Source organism: Callospermophilus lateralis, chromosome 1 (genome assembly GCF_048772815.1).
Source record: "Callospermophilus lateralis isolate mCalLat2 chromosome 1, mCalLat2.hap1, whole genome shotgun sequence".
Taxonomy (NCBI): domain Eukaryota; kingdom Metazoa; phylum Chordata; class Mammalia; order Rodentia; family Sciuridae; genus Callospermophilus; species Callospermophilus lateralis.
The window spans coordinates 47,717,782-47,744,186 of NC_135305.1; the positions used below are offsets into that span (position 1 = coordinate 47,717,782).

At 37.0% G+C, this 26,405-nt stretch overlaps 1 protein-coding gene across 2 annotated transcripts in view; it reads right to left on the reverse strand.

The window, feature by feature from the left end:
• Positions 1-26,405, reverse strand: part of Cadps2 (calcium dependent secretion activator 2) — a 501,039-nt gene that overhangs the window by 87,129 nt on the left and 387,505 nt on the right. Inside the window, exons 16-17 of one of the 2 annotated variants that reach the window (XM_076861895.2) lie at positions 25,591-25,714; positions 3,952-4,055 (exon numbers count right to left, since the gene is read on the reverse strand). In XM_076861895.2, coding sequence (XP_076718010.2) covers positions 3,952-4,055; positions 25,591-25,714 — 228 coding nt within the window. Of the gene's footprint in view, positions 1-3,951; positions 4,056-25,590; positions 25,715-26,405 lie in introns of those variants that run through there. The other variant, XM_076861904.2, reaches the window with a different exon arrangement.

Consider the following 26,405-nt stretch of genomic DNA (forward strand, 5'->3'; position numbering starts at 1 on the left):
AGTTAGATAACAGAAAAGAGCTCTGGTGTGCTATTGCATAGTAGGGTGACTATACATAATGATAATGTAGTAAACATTTTTCAAAGAAGCTGTAAGAAAGAATTTGGATGTTTTCACCACAAAGCAATGACAAACGTTTCAGGAGATAAATGTATTTACCCTGATTTTACATTACACAATGTGTTCATATGTTGAGCTATCACATGATACACATTAAATATATCTAGTGCTCATGTATCAGTTAAAAATAAAATAAATAATAAAAACACATAATAATTACTAAATTTTTAACAAACACCTTTAATAGGGCAAATTATACCCTTGTAATTTCTTTGGAGAGTCCTGCAAATGGAGTTCTACTGTGTACCCTCTCATTAGAAGTAGATAGTAAGTAGATTTCATTCATGGCCAATCTTTTGTATATTGGTTAGTTTGAACATATTCCCTAGACATGCATGCCAGCGGAGAGAAATAAGAACACAAATAAGCAAAAACAAATGGGAAAAAAATCAAATACCTTTTCTCTTTATGTTTGAATTCATTCAGAAGCTAAATCTGGTTCAAATACAGATGTGTCTGTTATTGAATATATAAGCACAAATATGTGTGTTCATGCTTAAGTCTTCTCCCTGTCCCAGCTCTGCTGCTGGAGCAGCTTGGGACAGAGCCAGTTGAAGTACAGGATCAATCAAGGCTGGGGCTGTAGCTCAGTGGTAGAGTGCTTACCTAGTATGGGTGAGGCACTAGGTTTGAACCTTAACACCACATAAAAACAAATAAATAAAAAATAAAAATTCAATTCTTTAAAAAAAAAAATCACCCATCTGCAGAGAACTGAGAGAAGTCTACACTGTAGCTACCAAATTACTCCCAAACCACCTTGACTATGGTGCTTTCATATGGTGGATGACATTATATTTAAAATATTTTAGGATCCCTAAATCAAAATTTTGCTGTAACAATAAACACCCAAAGCAGGAATTTGAGCTGCGTTCATACTCATCTTGTTCCTTTTCTTGTCTGACTACTTATACTCTCAACACTCTGAGAATCCTGACATTTGCCAGAGAACACGGGAGAAATGACAGAATGGAAGAGGATGGCTCCAGGCTGGCACTGGAATCCTCTCTGCGTTTTCATCTCTGCTATGATGCTGTGTGTCAAATCTGTCAGCAGAACCAGGCAGGATGACCACTCCAGCCATTCTACTTAAATGGAAAAAGCACAATGAGGTTTATTTGAAAATACCTGTGTCTAAAGTCTGGCCTAGGTTTTCTCCCAGTTACTAATCAATCAGCTGTGCATACCTGGCAAGTTGATCAACCTTTCTGCATCTATTTTCTTATTGGATAAGTGATGTGTGTGGAGGGGGCATGCTGGTGAGAGCCAACAGCTTCCCTAGTGGGCACTGGGACTCCCCAGCATTGTCAGAGTGAGTGGCTTTTAGGTGCAAAGCTGTCAGATCAGTTTGCCTGAAGTTTCTGGTCAGACAGGGTCTGACTGAAATGTAGATACAGTCTAGAAGATTTTCTGGAAAGGAGCTTAAACCATCTAAGAAGGAAACATGAGAATTCTGAAGAAAACACCTGAGAGGAGAGGTCGAGAGGCTTTCAGAGAGAAGGGAAAACCGCCTTCTAAGTAAGTTACTGTCAAAGATCCGAAGGACAGGAAGCCTGCTTAACGGAGAAATTGTTGAAGGACACAAACAACCTCTTAGCCCTGTCAAGTAAACTGCCACTGTGCAGAGAAGGAGAATGAAAAGAATGGAGCGACACACAGCCACTTGAAGTTCTCCTCAAAGGCAGATACGTTAACCTCCCCCAAGGGAGGGGAGCCAGGTGCTCTTTCATGGAGGAAAGAAACTAGCTCAGTGTGGAGTGCAGTCCACCAATTCACTTTGGAAATGACTCTGGGGTTACACCAATTCACTCTCCGGTAGTGCTCAGAGAAAAAGTTAGATCTGGTTTAAAGGATTGAAAAAAGACAGAAACCAAAGTCACAAACCCAAGCCAAAATATCAAAAATCTGTTTTGTTGTGCTTTACTTAGATGGTCAGCAGAATTATGCCCATGATTGTGACTAAGGTCCATTTACCGAGAGTGTAACAAAGATTAAATTATGGCTGTTTAAAGAAAAAACCAGCTTTTAGTTCTAAGGAAAGGACTAAGTTAGCTTTAAAATTAGTAGCATCAGAGTGGGTCCTCTCTTAAATTCACATGAAAGAGTTATATCATGCTAGAAGAACAGTGGAACCAATTTTACTCACCTCTCTTCCCTGAGGGATCCCAAGAATTTGGAAGCATAGTGGAATAGAAAAATGCCAGTGTTACAAAGCATTTTAAAAAGGAGACATGACAACAGTTCTGTATTTAAGCATTAAGTAGGATGATATTATGTTTTAATTGTCTCTTTCAATAAAGTCAATTATATTTTTGTGGATTAAAAAATAAATAACATTTTAATTGTGTTTGATAGGTTATACTGCAGCATGCATTCTCAGTGACTGCACGGAGTATATTAAATAGCATTTAATTTTTAATTTCTATAAATGGTATTTGAGGGACCTGTTTAGATGACATATATACTACATTTGGAATTTTTTTTTTTTAAATTTAGAAAGGCCTAGTACTCTGATGATAATGCCTTTTAACAAAAGACAAAGACAAAACATACATATATTTTATCACATAATCATTTTCATTGTAACACAGCAATGCTACTAGCTTAGAAAAGATCCTCCTGGGAATTCATTTCAAATTATTGAAGCAGCTGTTTCTTCAGTTTAAAATAAAATATCCATAACAAGTTCACACATGACAGATGCAAGCTAAAAACTAGATTCCACAGTGTGAGCTAAAAGCAGATGTTTTGAATGATCATATTTATAACCAGATACAATAAATTTTAGTTACCTATGGTAAGTTTTCATGAATCCTCTTTTCCAAGAATTTGCTTAAAATATAGATCCTGTAGTTTCTTGAATTTTTGGAACTAGGTTTCATTAGATATAAATATTCTGTAGATTCATATATATCTGGTCTTTTTCCCTCTTGTTCATTCTTGTGCTTCCTCCAGAATAAAGCACTATTAGGGCACTAAAGTTTATTACATTTATTCGGTCCTATTCATTTCCCCCACCAGAAGCAAAAGTCAGGAAATTGTTTTGTTTTTGTAAATAAATGCACAATCATTAGAAAGGCTCAGAATATAAGCTGCTTGCATGGAGAAAAACCACTCCAGAACTGTAATGAATATTAATATGGAATTAGAACTTTAGAATCATAAACAATGAAGTTTAATGAAAATTTAAAGTTTGATGATCAGAGGAGAATAATCAACTATAATTATGAATGTTTGCTATTTGATTTTCCCTTAAAACTTATCACAGATTATCCTTTTTAATTTTGATTAACTTACACTTCTAAACTAAAGTGATCACAGCATGGGGTCAAAGCAAACAATTTGGCCTCACAAGATGGGATCGTGTTCCAGCTTTGCTTCATAATTTTTCTTTTCTTTTCTTTTTTTTTTTTTTTGGGTGATACTGGGGGATGGAACCCAGAGGCACTGAGTTTTTATATCCCCAGCCCTTTTTCTTTTATTTTGAGACAGTTCTCATTCAGTTGTTGAGGCTGCCCTCAAACTCACAATCCTTCTGCCTCAGCCTCCAGAGTCACTCTTCCATCCAGCTTCATTATATTCTTTTAGGCATTCTGGGACAGATTCTATAAGTTCTTCTAAGACTGTTTTCAGAAATAGATATGAAATTGTATACATATACAACTATAGTATCTGTATGCTTTATGATGTATAGAAATCATATTCATGGGAAATTCACATATGCTCTCAGTTTTCTCAAGGTGAATGGCTAGCTGTGTATCATTGGGCTACTTTCTCAGTACTTCTGCCACTATGAGAGAGCCTTCCTTATAGCTTTACACCAGTCATCACCTCCGCATGATGCTCTTCATTCTGCTGTAAGACTTCTATACAGAGCTCTGCTAGATGAAGAACCTCTTCCAGCTTCCTAGCAGGAGTTGCCTGGTTCATGGTCTCTATAAAAAAAAGAAAAAAACAAAAACATAATGTTACCTTGAAAAACACAAAGGGAAACATATTCTAAGATGTAATGATGAGGCTGCAGTATTGAAATAGAATGAGAAAGCATACTTTTGAGAAATAAGGGATGCAAGAAACACAATTGAATACATTATATTTTAAAAACCCAGTTCACCAGATTGTAGAAAATATTTCACCCACAAAGCAATCACAGGGATCTGTAAGTGCTTTGCCATTTAGTACATAAGAACTAACAGGTGCAACAGCACATTAGATGCTCAACTTCTGCAACAAACAAGTTATAATTCTCCTCAAGGTCAGAAACACAAAGAGAGCAGATACCACAGTCTTTTCCTCTCTCTGTATTGTATTATCAATTCAATACCATTCTCACCAGATGAGTCATTCCTGGCATTAGCAAAACCCAGGCTTTTTTGTTGCTATTTAAATTCCCAGCTTGAATGTCTATAGTTCACGTTGATCTTAAATTCAAGAAGTACAAAGTCACCTAAAACAACTCTGACAGCCTGCAATTAACTGATTTCCTCTCCAGCTTCCCTGACACCATCCCACCCCACCTTCCAACTGTCAGGGGCAGGGGGATGGGGAAGGGCAGAAGCATTCTTTGAAGTTGAAAGTTCTTTCAGCATTAAGCCAAATTGGTGTAAAAAAGGACAGGCCACAATAAGATTAAGTATATGTACCTGAAATTCAGCAAAAGAGAAGGCAAAGTAGATGATTTCAAAGTACAACAAACTGGCAGAAATTAGATGTGCCCAGTGTAATGAAACTGTTTCAAGATTGAATACAAAGAACAGAGTATTCAGTTAATGAAGATGAACCCTTGTCTTATCCATTTTGTGTCGCTATAATAGAATACCTGATACTGGGTACTATAAAGAAAAGAGGTATATTTAGTTCATAGTTTTGAAGGCTTAAAGTCCAAGATTGGGTAGCCCTATCTGTTTGGCCTCTAGTGAAAGCCTTTCTGGGTACACTATGATGTGGTAGAGAAATAGAAAGAGAAAAGATTACATGCAGAAAGAAACCAGTGTGTAGGGTTGCCTTGCTTTATAACAACCCACTCTTTTGAGAACTGATTCCAAGAACTGAGAGATCAGCATTAATTCCTTCTGAGGTTGCTGTCACCATGATCCAATCACTGCACACTCATCTCTTAAAGATCTCACCACCTCAATGCTGCCATACTGGAGCCCAAGCTCCTGCACATGAGACTTAGGGGGACATCTTCAGACGGTATCTAAACCAAGCCATACCCACTCTGTCTTAGACTCATGGGCTCCATGAATCCTCTCTGTCCCATTAAAAAGACTGTTTGGAGGGAAAATGAATTTTCAGAAAAAGAATTTATTCTGTGGACCTTAGGAACCACATTTTTCTTGTTTTTTTTTTTTTTTCTTCCTGCAACAGATCTTTCCCCTCAATTTATTTCTCCTTAAATTTCAGCCTTAAATTTTGAAGATTCTTGCATTTGCTCTGACCTAATTTGTTCTCAAGGGACACATTGTGATTCAGTGAAACACTACTTATGGTTGATGTTGGTCAGATAGTGTGGTGCATCTGGGATTTGTATCCCTGAATCCCCAAACCATGTACACATCCTACTAAATTCTCCTGCAAGATGGAGAGCCATGGTTCTTCTATGACAGGGATCAGAGAACATAATGGTTCTTTAGGAGAATCAGCCTGTCAGACACCAAATAGTTGAGTGTGCCTATAATTCTCTTAGCTGTGAGGAGTAGAAAGAAATATCACCAAGACCACAGCTTTCTATGGCAGGGTTGGGAAACTGCAGAGGATTGCACTCACACCTGCTAAAGGAATATTCCAATAGATCTGGATTAAATTACTGAAGGCAGTATGTTCTGGCCTTCAATGTTTCTCAATTTGGAATACCATAATTAACTAACAAATCAGAATGGATTCATGATTCAGTATTTCTGCCCAGCCATAAATTGCTTCTGAAAACACCTTTTTGTGGAAATCTCTTATGAAAAATCTGAGTTACAGTTGCCTTAGAGGACACTATGTAGAGCTGCCTTGGTTCAGTGTAGCAGAATTGCAATTCTTTATTCCCCCCACCCACCCTGCCCAAATGCTATGTCCTCTTACTTCCAGGTCAATTTACTTTATTTTATTTTTTAGTTGACAGTAGTATAAGATGTGCCCTGATCTCAAAGCAAAACCCAGAAGCCAACTTTAAGTATCCTTAGACATCAACTATAAAATTCTCCATCTCTTCAAAGGGCATATCAACATCTTCAAACAAGGGGGAGGTCAAGGGGACTCATGACTTAGCACCACCACCTGTTCCACTTAGGGGAGGCTCCGTCTATTTAATCAAGAAAACAAGGTCCTCAAGAAAAGTTTGGGAACATATAAAGCAAACATATGGGTGATGAGAGAGATGGGAGATGACTGCAGAAAGCAAGTGGGCTTGGGGTGACATCAGAGGGAAGATAAGTCACAAAGGAGTAACAGATGACTTGGGTAAGAAGGAGGAGGGTTTCTAGAGAAGAGGAACTGTATGACAGATGAGGCGTATTGTAGAGGGAGGAGAAGATGACAACAGGTACAAGTGTTACAGTTCCTTGAAAGCCACTGTCAGGCATCACCTCCCACTTCCCATGTGTTATCCCACTGCTTTTCCTAATATCTTTTTTTTAAAAATCAATATAAATAACAGATTAGGACACATGTATAACAGAGATGAAATACAACAGCTAAAAAGTAGTGAAGGGAAGACTTGAATTTCTTGTGGCTTCTAATTGCTATGTCTTTTCTTAGCAGGGCCTCAGAATAAATAAAATTTTAGAAAAACATACTTGGTGTTGTGTGCAACAAGGCTCAGTGAGGTTATGTAGTATGGACCCTGGATGGGACCCCAACCGGTAGAGTGACAGGGATGAAGGAGAAAGCAAAGATGCAAGAGACAGTTTGAGGGAAGGATCAAGGTCATCCACAGATAGTCTTGAAGATTTCTTCAAGCTTAGAGAATCTATGCTGCTTATAAATTCTGGACTGCATCTATTGACTTTTATTATTTAACATATTTATATGTGTACACAATTTGTTTTTCACAAGGAAGGGTAAAGATGAAAGAATTAAAGAAAATTTTTATGTCATAGAAAAGGATCTTGTTTTTCATACACTTTAGCATGTTGTTGACCAAATCCTCACACCCAATTTGAAAGTTAAAGAATCAAGACTCTCATTTACAGAGTCTCAGAGAGGCTGAAGCAGATGATCAAGGTCATGCAGCTGCTGCCTGGGATGAGATTAAAATCTTACCTCTCAATGACTTGAGTTCTTTTTTATTTTCAATTCTCTAACAGGAATAACACACACATACCATCTCCTTAGCCACAACTAGGCAAAAATGGGAAAAAAATCACAGAAACAATCTCAAAACTTATTTCTGTTTATTTATGAATGTTTGAAAGCCAGCTTTTTACATTTGATGTTATCTTAAATAAAAACTCTGGTGCATACTCTGTGTCCTAGGTGAAACTCAACTATAGTCTAAAACATTTTATTCCTCCTAAATTAGGTTTGCTGAGAGGATTAAAATTTTGTACTTGAAGGTAATGCTCACTCTAGTACTTTAAATAAATAGTATTTTTATCACCCCTGGTGCTCATCATTTGAATACAGCCAAGAAGTCTAAAGCATTCCACAGTCAGAACTCTATTAGATAACAAGGTTTTGGATAGCTCCATTCAAGAACTGATGCTATGAATATTTGAGAATTTCTCCTTAAGTTATTTTCTTTCGCTCTTTTAGTAACATTTCCACAGCATTACAGATGTTCTCTATATTCTTCAGGTTTCACACCAAGTTGCTGATTGTTGTAATACATTTCAAATAGTGACATTTAAAACAAATATGCCCAAAGCTGCAAGGTTTCATGATGAATTTCAATGCATTGCTCTTGGCTATGATCTTTTTTCATTCTAAAACATTTTTAATTTTCTATGATAACACTCCTTGGCTCCCTAAAGCAATTCCTTTTAATTATACCTTTGTACATTTAAGAAGAGATCCCACTGGGGAAAAGGGAGAGAGTTGAGAATATGTAGAGGACAGATTGACTGCTTTGCTTTGGTAGGCTTTAGTTCTGCTCCAAGGCTTCAGAGAGGTGCAGGCTCCCAGCACATTCTCCTTGGCTGCTTCCCTTGCTGTCATTTCCTGTCCTCAGTGATGGACGCAAGATGATGCTCCTTGTGAAGATTGCAAGGGGGCGTGGGAAGATGACCAGTGAGATCACTTCAGTTCTTTTTTCTTCATGTTATAACGTGTAGAAATGTGTAATGCTTTTGACCTTAACTAAAAATATTTAGTTGACAAAGTTTGCATACCTTCAAAGTACGCATTATGATTTGATGTACTTTGTATTATGTAATAATTATCACAAGTTAATTTTGATGAGAGATTTTAAGTGTTCTCAACACATATATGCACAATGATCTTAACTTTTTATAGACTGCATCTGTACTTGTACTAAATAAGAAACAACATCTCAAGATGGCACTGACTGAAGGATTATACAATAATCCCACCCTAACTCGGCCCTGTCTTCTTTCCTTTCTTGCACATAGGACATGATGATTTTCATGGGGAATATAAAAAAGTAATTCCTGTGTTTGTATTCAGATTTCTAGTTTGGTTTTTCAATGCCCAGAGTTTGTGCCTTTGAATTTAATCAATGAATATTTATTTCATTTAAGGGCCTGAACTAGCAACTGAGTGGATATAATGATGAACAAGATGAGATTTCTGACTTAAATGAATCTATATATATCTCTCTCCATAATCAGACTTTAAAGTAGAATATGGCAACATACCACCCATTTTTGGCCCATATGAGGAAATTCTGTAATGAAGTCTGAACAGAGGGCCAATTAAATGCACTCAGCGTGCAATCACAGGGATTTTAGCTTGTAAGAAGTAAGACCAAAGATGAATCAACAGGAAGGCTTTAAATTGCTCATGCATATCCTGTGGAGTTCTTCAGAAAGAAATTATTTTAGTGGGTGAGTGTTTGAGTTTAGAAAGCGATCAGCAGTCCAACACAAAGTCTTTCCCTTTTTCATTCCTCACATGCAAAGAAAAACTTACTCCCTGTTGCTTCTTCCTCCCAACAAAAATCATGTAGATGAGGAGAAAGTCCTGGCATGATATAGCTGAGATGAGAGACATGAAAGATTTAAGGGGGACTGTAGTTTAGCTGGGCAGGGTGATGTACACCTGTGGTTTCAGCAATCCAAGAGGCTGAGGCAGAAGGATCACAAGTACGAGGCTAGCCTCAGCAACTTAGTGAGGCCCCTTCTCAAAATAAAAAGGAGTGGGGATATAGCTGTATGATAAAACACCCTTGGGTTCAATTTCAAGTATTATAAATAGATAGATAGATAGATAGATAGATAAATAAATAAGGACTCTAGGAATAACTTTGGAAGAAGTGTGAAAGAGGAGAAGGACATAAGGAAAATGATCACTATATAGTTAGGGGGTTAAAAGCAGGACTTCCTTTTGGAAAGAGATATTGCAATATGGAAGCATTAACCTGGGACACACTCTGAGCCATAAGCAGTAAGGTTTCTCCTTGACAGGTCAAAAAGAAGAAGGAAGTTGGGCCAAGGATGTGGCATCTTATTTCTTCTACCTGACATCCTCAAGATCATCCAGTGGCAGAGTCTGTCAGCTGCTTGTCTGTGGACTGCTTATCTACCCACAGATTACAGTTAAGAAAAGGAGGAATGAATCCCGTCCTCTTCCTCCAGTCTTCAGTGAACTGCATATGCTGCTCGGGGCAAATAAGCAATTTGCTCAAACTAGAGATAACGGAAAAGACAGGGTCTTAGCTATCTCCTCTGTGTAAGCTGCCTTCTGTCTATTCAGAAGCCCTAGTCCCTTTAGGCCTCGTTTGCTGGCTCAGGCAATATTTCCTGGCTCCCTAGTCTGGATCCTAACTCTTTTCTAGTACTACTGCTTATTCATTTGTGTGATCCACACAGATGGCTCAGTTGGAAAGTCTAAATTCTCATTTAGGTTTTCTTATCCATCCTCCAGCTCCATACAAAGCAACCTGGGGTAAGTGATATGGTGCCAGAGCCAAGGGCAGCCAGGCTCCCAGGAGTCTTAATCCTGGCCAGATCTTAATACTCATGAGCCTTCTTATCCCAAGAGGGGAGGAGGGCAGGTAATCAGACACTTTCTTCCCATTAAACCAAACTATTCCCTCCCCCGCCACCTGTCTATGATTTCTTTACAACTTGTGACTAGGTTAGATGATTTGGGGGGAACTTCCTGTATTTATTGACCTAGAGGGAACAGTATATAGCTTGCTAAGAAGACTGCTCCAAAAATCTGGGGGAGAGGCAATTCCTAAAACTCAACAGGAAATATATACACTTGCTACGTTAACTGTGACTGATGAAAGAGAAGCAAGCCTCACTGATACTTTCTCTAACTGCACCCTAAATGATACTATGGTTCCATGAGTGCTGGGATATATATTGCTTTCATCAATGAATGGGGTATCTTCAGTATAGATTTGCGGTTCTCAACTTCAGCGTGAATCAGAACCACCTGGAGGACTTGCTAAAGCACAAATTGCCTGGCATCACCTCCAGAGTTTCTGATTCAGCCTTCTTGGGTGAGACCCAAGAATTCGCATTTCAAATAAGTTGCCAGGTGATGTTCATGATGCTGGCCTAGAAAATGCACTTTGAGAAATATTAATGCTTAATGAAAAACAGAAGTAAAAACAAAGGTGACCTATGAAGACTTTATTCTTTAATGGAAATCAAGTTACATCTTCATAAAAACCTTATTTTAGGTATAAGATGACTGCAGATTCTGAATGAATTTTACATTTCTGTAGGGTTATCCAGATAGGATGTTGTTCCTACTTGGGCAATCCTATATGTATGAATGAACATAATTAATCTAAGATGGCAAGGCCTCCTGCAGTTTTTCAGAATCCAAGAGAATACTAATGTCACAGTTGTTTGAAAACAATAATTCTGTGGCTTTACTTTCACAGAGCCCTTTGGGACCAACTCATTTAATGACCCTGTCATTTAAAGCAACAGTTTCACTTAATATCTCCTTGGAATTAGCCATGCTAATGACACAGTGCTTTGCAATAATTGTTCTGTGGTCACAGTCACATTAACTACTTCACCAGGATTATCTTTCATATCAATAAATTCATTTTTAAGTCAATGGCCAACTGTGGAATAAAGGAGAATTTGCCAGTGCATTGTAGGCCTTTGGCAGCTGGAATGGGTCTAAGCTGAGCAATCTCCATAAGACAACAGTAAGTAGTGACCCATGACTGACATGTGTCAACATATGTGTGAGGTGAAAGTCAGTGACTGTGTGAAACTTTCTTTGGCAGGGAATTAGAAGAACATTTCCCTCTTAAGACTGTAAAATAAGGGATGATTGTGATAGAATTACACTGAAAAGATTACATGTGCCTACATATACAGAAATTAATATCCGTTTTATCTTTTGTTACAGACTTTTACATTTACCTGATTTACAAGATATCCTGATTTGAGTTTTATTAAAGTTGTCTGTTTATTTGAGATCCTACTTCTCTCCAAGTCTGCAAAGCAGAAAATGGAAAATGTATCTCCTCAGTGTTGCTGGCTGCAAAGACTAAGAGGCCTGAAGGAGAAGAAAAAAATTCTACCTGTATACTTAGTTTTCTCTAGTTAGTTTTGAAAAAAAAAAAAAAAAAAAAAAACCCAAAAAACAGTTGTATGATTCTAATGTTAGCAGACAATTTTCTATTGTGACTGCTAACTGATTTCATAACAAAAGTTTTTAAATGGTCTTACACATGTGTATGAACACACACATTCCATAGCTGAAACCGGTAAGTGGTTCCTTCCCTTGTATGTTGCTCTTTGTACATACTTGCAGCCATTTCTCCCAAACATAACTCAAATTCAGGCAATAAAAATTACCAGAGTCATCTCAGTGCCTCCCATGCCAATACCACTCATTACATTCTTAAGGTCCATAGCATTTTCATCTCATGCCTATTTTTTTCTTGCTTTCTAATTGTGTTTACCTAAGATATCTTTTCTATTTCATCTGTCATATTCATGCAAATAAGGAACACTTCCACACTCACATCCTCCCCTGCCCCTAACCCTCTTTAATTCACGTTCTCATACTCAAGTAGAACCATGGGGAATACAGTCTCAGAAATGTGAGCCTATGGGGAAGATGGTCAGTTAAGGAATGGGCACTGGGAAAGTTGAAGCTTGCCAGTTGGGAAGCCAGCTGAAGGAGAAGTAAAGAGAACCTTTCTAGAAACAGCAACCAGAGGATGAAAGACACCCTTTGAAAATATTTGAAGCTTTGGATGGTACAAAATTGGTCAAAAGATCTTGATGTCTGTATATATGTCTTTGTTTCCTCTGATATGTGATCAAGGTCACCGAGGGCAGCCAAGTCATGATTTAGATAACACATTTCATGCTAACATTTGGGTCAAAGCTCCCAGTTTGATAAGCATATAGACCAGGTATAGAAAATAGGGTTGGACTTACTGTCATTTAGAGTATTTCTATAATTTTAATGCACTGGGTCTGACAACCACAGTGAATATATGTGTATGCTTTGTTGCCTTATGGATATTTGAGAAGTTCCCTCTTTGGAGTTAAAAAATACATATATATGCATTTATATTAAAATATATATTCAATCAGGCCTTTTAATTTGGTGCTTGAATCTTATCTTTAGCCTGTAAATAATGAATCCTTCTTCCTTAATATCCAAAATATAATTCAAATTCAGGCACTGGATTTAAAACTATGTTTTCATCTGTGCAAACTTTGAGCACTTACAAACTCTGTTAAGAAAGTGGTAGAAACCTGTCAGTTTGCATTACTCTGATTTCATACAATTGGAAAAGACTTTTTAATACACCTAAACTACTCAGATTAACAAGGTGCTACAGGAGCCATGCTGCTATATGTCACTTGGTTTACCTGTTGACATGTTAGTAAATAAAGAGGGGTCACCAATCAGTTGTTTTCAAGCTCTGGCTCTAGAGAATGATAAATTCTGCAAAATTGCTTGTGAAAGTAAGGAGGCTTGTTATGTCAAGACCACATTTATCTGTGAGTCACATTCCTTATTAAAGTAGAAAATAAAAATAAAAAACCCACATGATACACTGTCAAGTGAGCTGAGCAAACTGACATCCTTTTTGAGACCTTTTAGGAAGCAGGTGTTGAACACTTGTAATGAGATTTCCTTGCATTTTCAAAGAAAGGAGCAAGGATTCTAGCAAGAGCTGTTCAGGGTGTCACAGATCATGGCTGGGGGAATAATTCCTGGCAGGGAGTACAGTGAAGGAAACATTATACAAATGTTTTCTTTTCTCAGGGGTACTTATGTTCTCATGCAGAATTTTTACAGAAGACCACTATTCATCAGAGATGACTTTTTTTGAAGAATATAATTTTTCTAGACCTTGGAGAAACAGCAACATATTCATTTAAGTATTTTCAACTTATTATCTGTACTAAATAAGTAAGTTAAAACAATTCTGTTTTTTGACTCAGATATAAGACAAAATTGGAAAATCATCTAAGAAGTGAGAAGGTAAAAATAACACTTGGGGGTATTCAAGGAAAAATGCTAGATTTATAGTGTTAGGTATTTCTTTCATTATACTGAGATCTAATTGGAGATCAAGATTCCATAAGAGAGGAAGCCAGATTCTTTTTTTACCCATTACATAGGCCCACCTTTCAAACAGCACCTCCTAAGCAGCCTACCAATCCCCACCCTGATCTGAGTCTCTCCTTTACATGGATGAATCCCACCAGTCTTCAGAGACACAGAGGTCTGACTCTGTATTCCTGTTCTGCCTGATCATAGGCTTTATAACTTGTTCTTAGTATCTTGTAAGACAGGACTCCAAAACTTTTGTTGGAGTTAACTTACTCTTTCCATCTTATGATTCATGTATTTTTTATTCCCTTTATGTTATTCAAGATTCTCAGAGCTAGGGTAGTGTATGTACTTGTTCCTAATCCTAGAGGGAATGTCTCCAAATGTTCTCCTTTATGTAAAATATTCATATTTGATCATTCTCTGTAAATTTTATAAAGTTATGGAAGTCTCCTTTTTATGTTGATAACTGTAAAAGTTTTAACCAAGTGTAAGGGTTTGGACTGTTTCACATATTTTATTTGAATCTGTTGAACTAATTTTGGTTTTCCTTTGAATTTGTTTGATTTCTGATGTAAAACAACTTTTACGTTCCTAGGATGAATTCTATTGACTCATTTTTCCAATGCAGTGTTGGATATTGTGAGTTAATATTATATTTAGGAATTTTGCATATTTTCTCATAATAAAATAGATCCATGATAATTCTCTTGTTCTATTGTCTTGACAGGTTTGGAATAGGGTGATATTACTTGTTGCAATGAACTAGGCAGCTTTCATTCTTTTCCCATTTTATGAAACTTATTTTGAATAGGCATGATTTGTTTCTTAGGTTGGGTAGAACTCACCTCCAAAAGTAACTTGCCTTAGAGATTTAGGGAGGGCAGGTCTTTCACAACTATTTCAATTTTTTAAAAGCTTGTTGGCCTGTTTGAGCTTTGTTCCTTGTGATTTTTAGAGAAATGCTTTTTCAAGAAATGTTTCAATTTCAACCAGACTTTCAATTTTTGTACTTGCTCACAATACTCCTCCATGGTTGCCTGCCTCCTGTATCTAGTTGTTTCCCTTGTATACTGCATTTGTATCTCTTTCCTCCTGAGTCTGCTGGAAGTTGAACTTACCTACTTCTACTCTGGGTACCACTTAGCTTTCCTTTTGTTTTATACCACGTTCTCTTTCCTGCTGTCCTCATTCTGATTTCCCAGGTTGCTATCAAAGTCTTCAGCTATATTCATCCTTATCTTTCCTACAACCATATTATTTTTATACCCAATATTTCACGACTTCTTGTTCCTGTATCAAATTGGTTGTACTATCCTGTGTCCCCTTGAGATATCACACTCACTGTAAATATTAGCTTCATCTATTCCAATGGTACACACCATTTTATTTATTGTCTTTTGGAGGAGTTGTACTCCTCAGGAATCTAATTATTGTGACATGAGAGCTCAGCTCTCTTGAAGGGATTGAGAAAGAGAAGACAGGTGGTGCTTGACCATGTCCCTTGCAGGGAGTCTGAGGTGAGAGTTTGGGAGCCCCAAGCAATACAAAACGAAGTACAGATTATTTCCTCTTTTACCAATCCATTACGCAAATCCAGTGGACAGGGATTCACATTTAATCTGTTATATTCAAAGCAGGAGCCACTGGTCAACAGTCTCTTTGGGCTGCAATCCTTTAAGCTCGGGGTCTGAATGGCAGAGGAGAAGAAGGGAAACTCACTCAGCGCATTCTAGCTTTCATTGACATCTCACTCTCTTAATATTACTCTCAGGTACTAGCGACCTGGCTTACTGCTTCCAGTTCTAATGGCAAGAGGTAAGGGGCACTGCTTGTCTCAAGCCAATGCAAGGGAGAGGTAGGAATGGAACTTAAATGTTTCCCTCCCTCCCTGTCACCCTCTAGGCTTGCGTAACTCCCCCACCAGGCAGATCAGCAAGATTGGAAGCCACACTTCTGTGACAGGAGAAGTCAAGTGGGTGAAATAAAGGTGAGAGTACATACTACTCTTTGGATAGCAGCTAGAAGATGGTGTAGAGCCCAAAGCAAGCATATTTTAGGGTGATACCATGGCTATGGATGAAAAAGAAAAATCTAGAAAAAAGAACCACAGCCACTGGAGAAAGAAGAGATGCATAATGAAGTAAAATCTTCAGAAAGAAGTAGGTGGAATTGAGATCAACACCACAGGAGACTGTCCTGGTTTTGAAGAGGAAGAAACCTCAATCTCTAGATTCAGGGAACAGGAGACATGGGTAGGGGTGGAGGCTGATACGTTTGTAGGGAAACAGGTAGAAAGCTGAAGCCTACCTCCAGGAGGTGTCCTTCCTCAAATATCCTAACATTTGTGTCATTAAAACTTAAAATCAAGTTCCTGTGACAGTGTGACCTGAAAGAGGACATCATTCAAGATTAACTCAAGTTTTTGATTTTTATCCATGGGATTATCCATGACCAGCAGTGACTGAGGGTGCCCTTATCTATTACAACTCACACTGGATGATAAATAATTTTTTAAAATAAATAGAATTCTGTTAGAAAAGAAAAGACAGGATGGATGACTCACGGACAGCAACTGTGGATCAAGGAACAGTGTCACTGTTGAGGTCACAGAACACCTCCGCAGAGGCATGACAAATCAGTCAGTGCTGGTGAGATTCATTCCAATTTAAGGGGTGGAAAGCCTAAAGCAGAGGGCAGTGTGAAGGGTTGTCAGCAGTTTTAAACAGAGTAACACATATTATTGCTTTCCTAGAATCACACTCAGATGAAGCAGGAAGGGTGCTTAAGGGAGGCATCTCAGAACCCACTGGAGAGGAGAGAGGCACTTGTCCTTAAGCATCTCCTTGGTTTGTGTGAGGTTGAGCCCTCTTCTTTCCTTTAGCCCTTTCATTTGGGTAATTGGTGACTGCAGAGGTCCTGATGGTGGTGCCTTCAGTGTGCAAGGGTGCTTCTCAGGTCCTCGCCTGACTTTTCACTTGGCTGGCTACCTGAATATGCACAGAGAAGCTGGATGCTTCCCAGCAGACTTTCCCCTGTATGACACGAATTGAGGGTGCACACAGAGCTTTAGCCTTGTCACTGAGCAAATAATGTCTTCATTCGCCCCTTTAGTCAATAATCCTTGCAGTCCTGTTTATTATTCCCCTCAAACATCGTTGGATGCATAGGAATTAATCTGTCAACATTGTGATGAGCTAATTAATTAGTGTGAACACAAATTACATAGTGTGGGATTATTTTCCTGTGTGGTTAGTGAGTAGGGGGAGAAATGTTGAGGCAAACACACATGGTAGGAGTCCTCATTCATTGCAGATCAGATGAGGAAAAGACCAAGTGAATACTTTTGTACTACTTAAAGGGGATTATGTTCTCGACATTTTCTTATCTATATGTTAAACAGAAAAAGAACAACATGTCATCAGGGAGCAGTATAAAAGACATTCAATTCAATATATTGATAAAAAACCATATTGTTAAGTGTAGTTTAAAATTAACATTTCCATTATATCATATTAGATGATGGACTCAAAATAACTTATGACTATCAGAAAAAATTCATCTTCTTAGGTAATTTAAATATTCCACTGACCTTATGAACAATACCCACATCTTATATATAATACAAAAATAAATTTCAGTTGGTCTTTTATCCAGATGATCACAGAAATTTAAATCAGTATAGCTCAATGAGCTTTTATAATAAATACACATATGCAGTATTTACTAACTAAAAACTCTGACTGAAAGGATTTTCTCAAATATGCTAAAGAACAAAAAAAAAATCAGTAATTGTCTTCATTGTCTTAAAGTCAGTTTGTATCTACTGTTCTGCCTCTAATCAGCAGGTGATTTGGAAATAGTCATTTTACTTTGTGAGCAAGGTCCCATTGTCCATACCACACTATCAAAAATGTTGGGTGGGAATTCTTTGACAGCCTGTTGCTTTCTTTTGGGTGAGAATTCAATTTCCTTCAATATACCAAGTATTTTCTGGAAGGAGTTGTCCATGTTTATGAGAACTATACAATTTGGGTCTATCATTTAGATGTTAGAAACCATAGTTCATGGTGACAAACAATTTAAAACAAATTCATAAGCAAACACATAAAACTTCTTTGAGAGAAAACTATTATGTTATCTTTGAAATATTAGCAAGAGGGACTGGGGCTATGGCTCAGTGGCAGAGTGCTTGCCTAGCATGTGTGAGGTACTGGGTTCAATTCTCAGCACTGCACATAAATAAACAAGGTCCAACGACAACTAAAACAAAATAATTAAAACAAAAACATAAAAAGAAATATTAGCAAGAAATTAGTCACTGCTAACCAGACATTTTCATCAACTGGATCGTTTTGTCTACACACACAGCTTCTAGGCACACAAGTTCTCAAGCATGAAAGCTTTTATTTATTTATTATTTATCATTATTGCCTGACAATGCAGTGCTAAATAAAAATGCTACCTGGATGGCACATGCATTCTAATGACGTAAGGACTGCCACAGTGCAACTTGTCTTTTCAAACAAAGTCAGCACTGTGCCTCTAGGGAAGCCTCCCCATCCATTCAACTGAGACTCTGAAAATGAGCTCACTGGGGCTTGGACCTGGGAACCTGGCAACCAGAGGGCCGAAAAAGATCCTCCCCATACAAAGACTTCATCTATTCTATCCACAGCACCTTTTCTTCAGGGCACCTCCACATTCCTAGATTCACAAGAAGCCTATGTGAAAGATATGTCAAGGCCAGCTCTAAGTAATAGCAACCGTAAGTCACAATATGATACAGTGTTTCCAGGAAAATGTAGAACTGTTATGAGAGGATTATTGCTGTTCTTGTCTACAAGAAATTCTTTGAATTAAAGAACACATCGATGTTTCTTGAAAAATAATACTGACGGGTATGGTGGCACAAGCCTATAATCTCAGCAATTTGGGAGAATTCCAAGTTCAAAGCCAGCCTCAGCAACTTAGTGAGGCCCTAGGTAAATTAGTGAGACTCTGTCTCAAAATAAAAAATAAAAAGGGCTGGGGATGTGGCTCAGTGATTAAACACTCCTGGGTTCAACCCCGGTATTAAAAAAAAATCTAATTTACATCAACAAGGTATATGATCTAAAACAAAACAAAATAAAACAGAGTTTCAGTGTCATTTTGAATTCTAGATTATAAATAATCTCACTACTATATAACTAGGATAGTTAGTAGCATAATTAAACCAAAGAAGAAAGCTAGTTGTAAATGTAAATCAGATTTCTTAATTATTACTATAAAAAACAATTCAAACAAATAGCATTTTATAGCTCCCAAATTAAAAAAGAATTGCTTTTTAGAAATTTCAGTTCTCAAAACAAACTATCAGTTCTCATGAAATGTGCCAACAATTCCCTAGAAGGAAAGAAGACATCTAGAGAGAGGCTTTATTTAATCCATTACCAAATTTTAGAATCTCTTTATTATGCACATTCATGCTGCCAATGGACAACTGAAGAATTTCCAAGGATGGAAGTGAATTTGAGTCACAACTGAGCAGCATGCTGGATTATAAAACAATGGAAGCAGGTTAGATACTCAGCACCATAAATTCATCTGTTATCCAGAACATCTACCTCTCTGACCTAAGTTAGTGCCCCCCTGCTTCTCCCTCTTATAAAAACAGCATAAAACTCCGGTTTGTTTTTCTGTTCTTATTATTTTTTAAATGGTTAGTTTTTGCCCTATATTTTAATTATTCAGTGACTGGTTTGAATAACCTTTTGCAAGGCAGCCCGCCAGCTTATAGATGTTATTTCTGTAAGTAGCCTGATAATAATCTGTGCCATAAACTCATCTCTATATTTGATAAATATTTATGGAGTACCAAATATGTGCTGTGTACTTTTCTCAGCACTGTGTATATAGCAGTTATGAAACACAAAATGTCCTCCCCTCATGTAGCTAACATCATAGGACAATAAGAAAGGTGAATGAACTATGTATGTTGTGTTGTCTGGGTTGGGAGGGGATTTTTAAATTTTAATCCCTTTCAATACCTGACATCATAAGATCTATGAGAAAAAAGTAAAACAATTTTTAACTGAGTACAAATTTAACTATAGTTTTTCAGGAGGGAGAAAGATGGAGAAAGGTAAGAAGAAAGATCAACAGTGAGTTCTTAAGTCCCACTTGGTAACTATATGACTGTAGACAAGTTGTATAACTTCTCTCATTCAGTTTTATTTAAAAAAAGAAAAAATAATAACAATAATTTTTATTTGCAAAGGATTGTTGTAACTTTATATATATAAAGAGTTTAGAATAGTGCCAGGCACAGAAGTGTTTGCTCTTATTACCAAATACCCATTATTGGTTTTGGAAAAAGTTCAAATATTAACAAATATTAAGCCGTGGCTTTTGGGATGTGCCTGAGTGTTTACATAAGATGTCATTACTTTGATTCAGATAGTCTTGGAGTGGCAGCAGCAGCAGGAAGACTATGAAGGGGCTCTGGGGTCTGAGACACAGGGTGTGAACTCAAGTCTGCAGAGTTTCAGTGACAATGGCATGACCTCCCTTAAGTTACTAGTCTTTTCTGACGTCTCAGTGATCTCTTCTGTAAAATTTCCATTTTGTAAAGTTGCTTAAGAAACTTATGGAACAATGTAAACAGAAAACCTCTGGGAGACACTGGCGGTCAAACTGACAAAATTACAACACATCTTGGGCAGAATTTTGCTCTTTTTAAATAGTATAAGTGCTCAAGAGACTACCATTTGAAAGAGTCATCAAGCTTTTGAACTCTCAGACATGCAGTTGATATTCCCATTTTTACCTACTTTTAAAAGTACTCTCCAAGCACATCTACTAGTTAACTCTGTAGGTCTAACCTGCTACTAAATGCAACTAAAGGAGGGTAAATTCATTTCTTAGAAACTCCTGTTACTTCAGAACATTCTCCAATTGATATTAGCTTTCCCCTCCATTCATCGAAATCAGAGATCACACCAATTTTTCTCTGTTCTAAATAAGCATTTCATTTTAATAAATGTCCTTTAGAGTTGCTGACCTGTATGCTTGAGCAGTGGTATGGATGCCAAATAGGAGTGCAGGGAAAACTTCCATTGAGGGTCAGCTGAGTATGTGGCATCTCTTCTCCTCTTCCCACCTCCATTTTATAGAGCAAGGCAACTCTACAGGGCACTCCTGCCCACACTTCATGGAGGTCTACTGTGACCCCTTCCTATTTGTCAGGAGAAGTAGTGTACCCCATAGATTAGGGATCAGGACACCTGAGTCTATTCCCAGTTGGTTGGCTTATTTAACCTGTAGCAGAGGGAAAGCCACAGATACACCTGGACTTTTTTTGTAAAATAGAATAAAAACTTATTTTTCATAATAGCATTGTGGTGGAGTTTAACATCATAAAATGTTTTGAAAAGCTTGTTAAAGAGCATGAGACTGCTACTATTGCAATGGGTTGCCATAAGTGGGGATGATAATAACCTTATCTTTTTTATTCTATTTTTTTCCCCTAAAGAACACTTAGCAAACATTTTAAGGTCTCTTATTTTCCCCTTCTAGGGGATGGATCTGTTTTTTTTTTTTTTTTTCTCTTTTCTTCCTGTCACTTTCTAGGGTCAAATAATGAAAATAATTTTAAAAGCTTCCCTCACTAAAAGAGAGGGAGAGAGGGAGGGAGAGAGAAAAGGAGGGAGAACAGGAGGGAGAGAGAGAAAGAGGGACAGAGAGAGGGAATAAGAGAGGGAGGGAGGGAAAGGGGGAAGGGAGAATTGTTAACAGAAGACTTCAGTGAAAAACAATCCAATCAACTTGTCTGTAACACTGCATGTAAATAAGACCAAAATGAGGAAACTAGGCCTAGAAAGGTACATTATTTGTCTCTTCCTCCATTGTTTCTGAATGAAACTAACTAATAATATCTTGCCTCTTTCCAAAGTTCTGAGAGCCTCCTCTGTGTCATCAGGTACAGAGATAGGATCCTAGTGCTGGGGCACTAGAAACAAGTCAGAAAGGACTGTGCCCACAGGGGCTAAAGAGCAGGAAGATAGGATGGATATAAAGTTAATTTATTTATAATTATAATAAGAGGTACAAGAAACAAAGTAATACAATCTTTGAAATTTCAGAGAAAATTTGCAGAGAAAAACTCTTTCCAAGCATTTTCCTGAGAAAAGGATTTCATAACCTCTGCTTATTTCTGATTAACAACTTTCAGAGTTAAGAACCGCTTGCTTTTATGTAATAGAATTTATGCTTTTTAATTTCATGTTATTTTTCAAGAGTGATAAAGGAAGATGGTACTCTCTTCTAGTTCTAAGAGCCCTTCAAATATTGGCAACTGCTTCCAAATAAGATGAGTATCCAAGCTTTAAACACAATGCATAACATTAACATGGTTACAGGTTCTTTGCTTTGAATTCATTATCAAAAAATACTGTCAAACTTTTACAGAGATAAAGGCCTGTTTCCCAACAAAGCATCAGCAATAGTTCTAAAAAAGTTCAAGCCTTTTCAGTATCCTAATCAAAATGATCTCTGAAAATAGAGAGCTATTCATCAATCTCAAAACACCAGACTATCAGAGGCAATAGAAATGATGAGATAAAAAAGCAAACTACAGAAGGCAAGAAAATATTTGCAAACTATATATCCAACAAAGGGGTTAATACCTGGAATACATAAGAACTTATTCAACTTAATAGCACAAATCAAACAACACCATAAAAAAACAACCAATTTAATATGGGCAAAGGAATAGAGACAGCTCTCAAAAGAGGACTTACAAATGGTTAACAGGTATATGAAAAATGCTAAATATAACTGATCTTCAGGGAAATGAAAATCAAAACCAGAATGTGGCAGGTATCATCTCACTCCTGTTAGGATGACTATTATCAAAACCAAAAACTGCCTACCACCACACTAAGGGTTGGTGAGGACAAGGGGAAATAAGAATCCTTAGGAAATGTTGATGGGAATGTGATCTGGTGTAGTCTGTATGAAAAACAGAATGATGGTTCTTGGGGGTGGAAAAAAAAAAAAAGAAGTTACCATAGGATTTAGTGATCCCACTTCTGGTATATAAGGCAGATACATAGGACAAACAGTGCAGAACCCCATATAGGAGAAATCTATTTATTATTATTATTATTATATTTGTTTTGCTTAGTTGTACATGACAGCAGAATGCATTTCAATTCATCATATACAAAGGAGCACAATATTTAAATTCTCTGGTTGTACACGGTGTAGAGGCGCACCATTTGTGCAATCATACATGTACTTAGGAGAAGTCTAAACTAGTTGAACCCATTTAAGTGGAGTGTAGAACAGTGATTGCTAGGGGTTAGGAAAAGGGAAAATGGGGCAGATATTAATCCTGGGGTTCCAAGTTTCAGATGTGCAAGCTGAGTAAACCCTATGGACCTACTGCACAGCAGAATGCCTACAGTTAACTATATTATACACTTAAAATTGCTAGGAGGTAAGTGTTTTTATCACAAATAATAGTAATAATGATGGGGAGGATAGGAAGAAACTTTTGGAAATAATGGATGAGTTTATAGCATAGATTTTGGTGATGTTTTCATAGCTGTATACTTATCTCAAATTTATCAAGCTGTATACATTAAGTATATGCAGCTTTTTGTATGTCAGTATTCTTCAAAAAATAGTTTAATGACAACAACAAAAAAATCACACCACATTAAAAATAATGGCACACGAATACAGAGACATTAATTACCTGTTTCCTTTTCTGCCAGGCCTAAAACATAAGAAAAGAAAATTTAGGAGAAAAACAAAGCCTACTCATGTTGCTCATGTAACACAAAAGGTCAGTCAAACAAGAAAAAGTAAGTTCTCCTTACTATTTCCAACTTAAATTTATTTTGTTCTTGGCCTGTTCCTAGACACAAAACAAAAGCACATTTTATAAAGATAAAAAGGAGGGAGAACGTAGATAATTAAAAAGCTAACAAGCAAGAGATTTTTGTGTGTGTGTGTGTATGTGGTGCTGGGGATCACAAACCAGGCAAGCACTTACCACTACCCCAGCCCCACATTATTTTGTGTTTTTTTTTTTTTTTTTTTTTTTTTTTTTATGTGTGTGTTTGTTTTGTTTTTAGAGGAGATTACTTGGTAGTTCCACCAGAGTAGATTGTTAGGATCAATTTTCTCGAATATTCTCACACTAGACTGGAGATAGGAGGTGAGGCAGGTGTGGTCTCTGCTCATTCTCCATTTGGTCCAGCATAGGCTTTTACTAATACAGAGTTATCTTTACATGCACAAGTAAAAGAAGTTTCTTTATTTATTTTAACTTGGCTCCATGACTATAATAAAATACATGGGTTCATAGAAAAATATATTGTGTACCTTTTCAGTATTTTTGAATAGGGTAATGGTCAAAAATTGTTATCTAACAATGAAGAACAAAAGGAACCACATAGTGTTTTGGATAGGTTGATGACATTTATGCGAAATAATGTTGTGCTTATTGAAGGTATGCACAAACTTTTTTTCTCTTTGACATATCTGAAAGGTTTTAATATGTCCATTTTTATGTTAATTCTTTGAATCTCTGTTCAGAACACTTAATACTCCTGAACATGAAAATTATTTGAATGAATATTCAAAACTGAAAACCAATGTGTTTATCTTCCACTTTCCGCAAATGATCTAATATTCACTGCTTTTGCTTTAACACGACATGATATCATAATTAATGATGTTAAACTGGTAACTAAGGAGGTGTCATGTTGTTACTCTCGTGATATAATATTGGTTGCTATAGTGATGAGATGGCTTTTTTGTTAATCACTCAGGAGGTTGGTTATCACATGCTTGTTAGAGAGCTTGACCAGATTTAGAGAGAAAAAAGGAGTGAGAGCACAACCAATTATAATCAGATGTTTTCCATTGCCTGAATTTTGATAATACTATCCTAATATTAACTAATTCATAAATTTATAATTCACTAAGAAAAAATTTCCATTGTTACTACAATTTTTCTAAAGGATGACTTGCTTTTTATTTTCAGATATAAGCATTTAATATTAACTTCAAACTTCTTTCTCCCTCAAGTAATGCTATGTATTTACATAGGTCAGTTTTATGGTAATTTGAGCAAAGAATCAGAGGTCTTTTTTGGTTCTTTTAAATAAATCTTTCAAAGGATCAATGAATAGATGCCGATTTTGTCACAAATTCCAATCTGTTTATCTCTAAACATTTTAAATATGTTTAAAATGAATAAAACCCAAAGAAAGAGAAAAAAAATGCACAGTCCCCTTGAGAGATCTAATCTTTCAAATGCATCAATATATCGCAGGCAATTAAAAGCTGCAGGAAGTTCTATTGGTTTATTTCAGCCCTCACAATAATCAACAAGTTTCTTCCTTCTCTGAGTGACACTGCAGAATAGAAAATAAAATTACATAATACTACACTGAGACTGATCAGGAAAGAGTGCATAGCCCAACATTGAAATGTTAGACATACTTACAGTAATGTCAAAAAATACAGCCCGTGAAAACACCTTTTGGTTTCTCGAAAACTCAAAATAAGAACAAAGGACAACTTAGGCACGAATCCTGGGTCTTTCATTCAAGCAGAGTCCCAGGAGGCATATTAAAGCAATGAATAGGAAAAAGCTCTTCAGTTCACCAGCTGAGATTTTAATGAGACATTTCCCTTTGCCATGGTCCAGGACCGTTCAGGAAAGGAAAGACTTCTCATAGAAAACTCAGTTAATAGGCATTGTTGGCTCTCCCTGCCACTTGGGCAATTGCTCACTGCACTGACCTTCTATTTTGGCATATTCTGTGAGTCTAGTGTAATTGATCAAGGCAGCTTTCTCGAGGCATTTTCTGACCACTTTCTTCACCTCTTCTGCTGGTATGGGAGTGGCAATATCTTTCATTAAAACCTACCAAGAAAGAGGTGAGGGGTGGGGGAGAGACAGATAGAAGATAGATGTTGCATAAAATAAATACTTAAATGACACAAATTGTCCTAGACATGCCTATTCCTGGGGAGGGGGAAGGGGTCCTCTGTAACTTGGGGGTAAGTAACCGGGTTGGCACTTCACAACCGGGAACCTAATCCTCAAATCTTGGTTCCCCCTGTCTAAGCCTCATTTATGTACATCCAAACCTCCCATAGACCAGGCCACCATTCAGTGTGACTGTCACTTTTCCTCAAGGGACCCAAGACACCATTAGAGCAGCTGTTTCAGGTCAGGATTACAGTTCCTGGGACAAATAATAAACAAAGTTTGTCTTGTACTTCTCTAATTTAAATGCCCTACCTCTTCTGAGCAATATATTTGAAAATATTAAGAGAAATTCCACTAAGAATAGGCATACTGCTCGATCTCTATAAAAATCAAAAGGACTTCTTTCACTAATTAAACCTTAATGATTGTGATCCACTGAACATACTGTCGCAAACTATAAAAATAAGGGGAAGCAAACTTCTTTGTCTTTAGTGAAATGTATCAAAGGCTAAACTATATGGAAACTTCCTGCAGTTTTGAACAAAATAACTAATTATTCTCTGTTGGGTTCCAAAAATGTGTTTTTGGAGTTTTCCTTAAAACCTTTTATTATTGGCAAGGA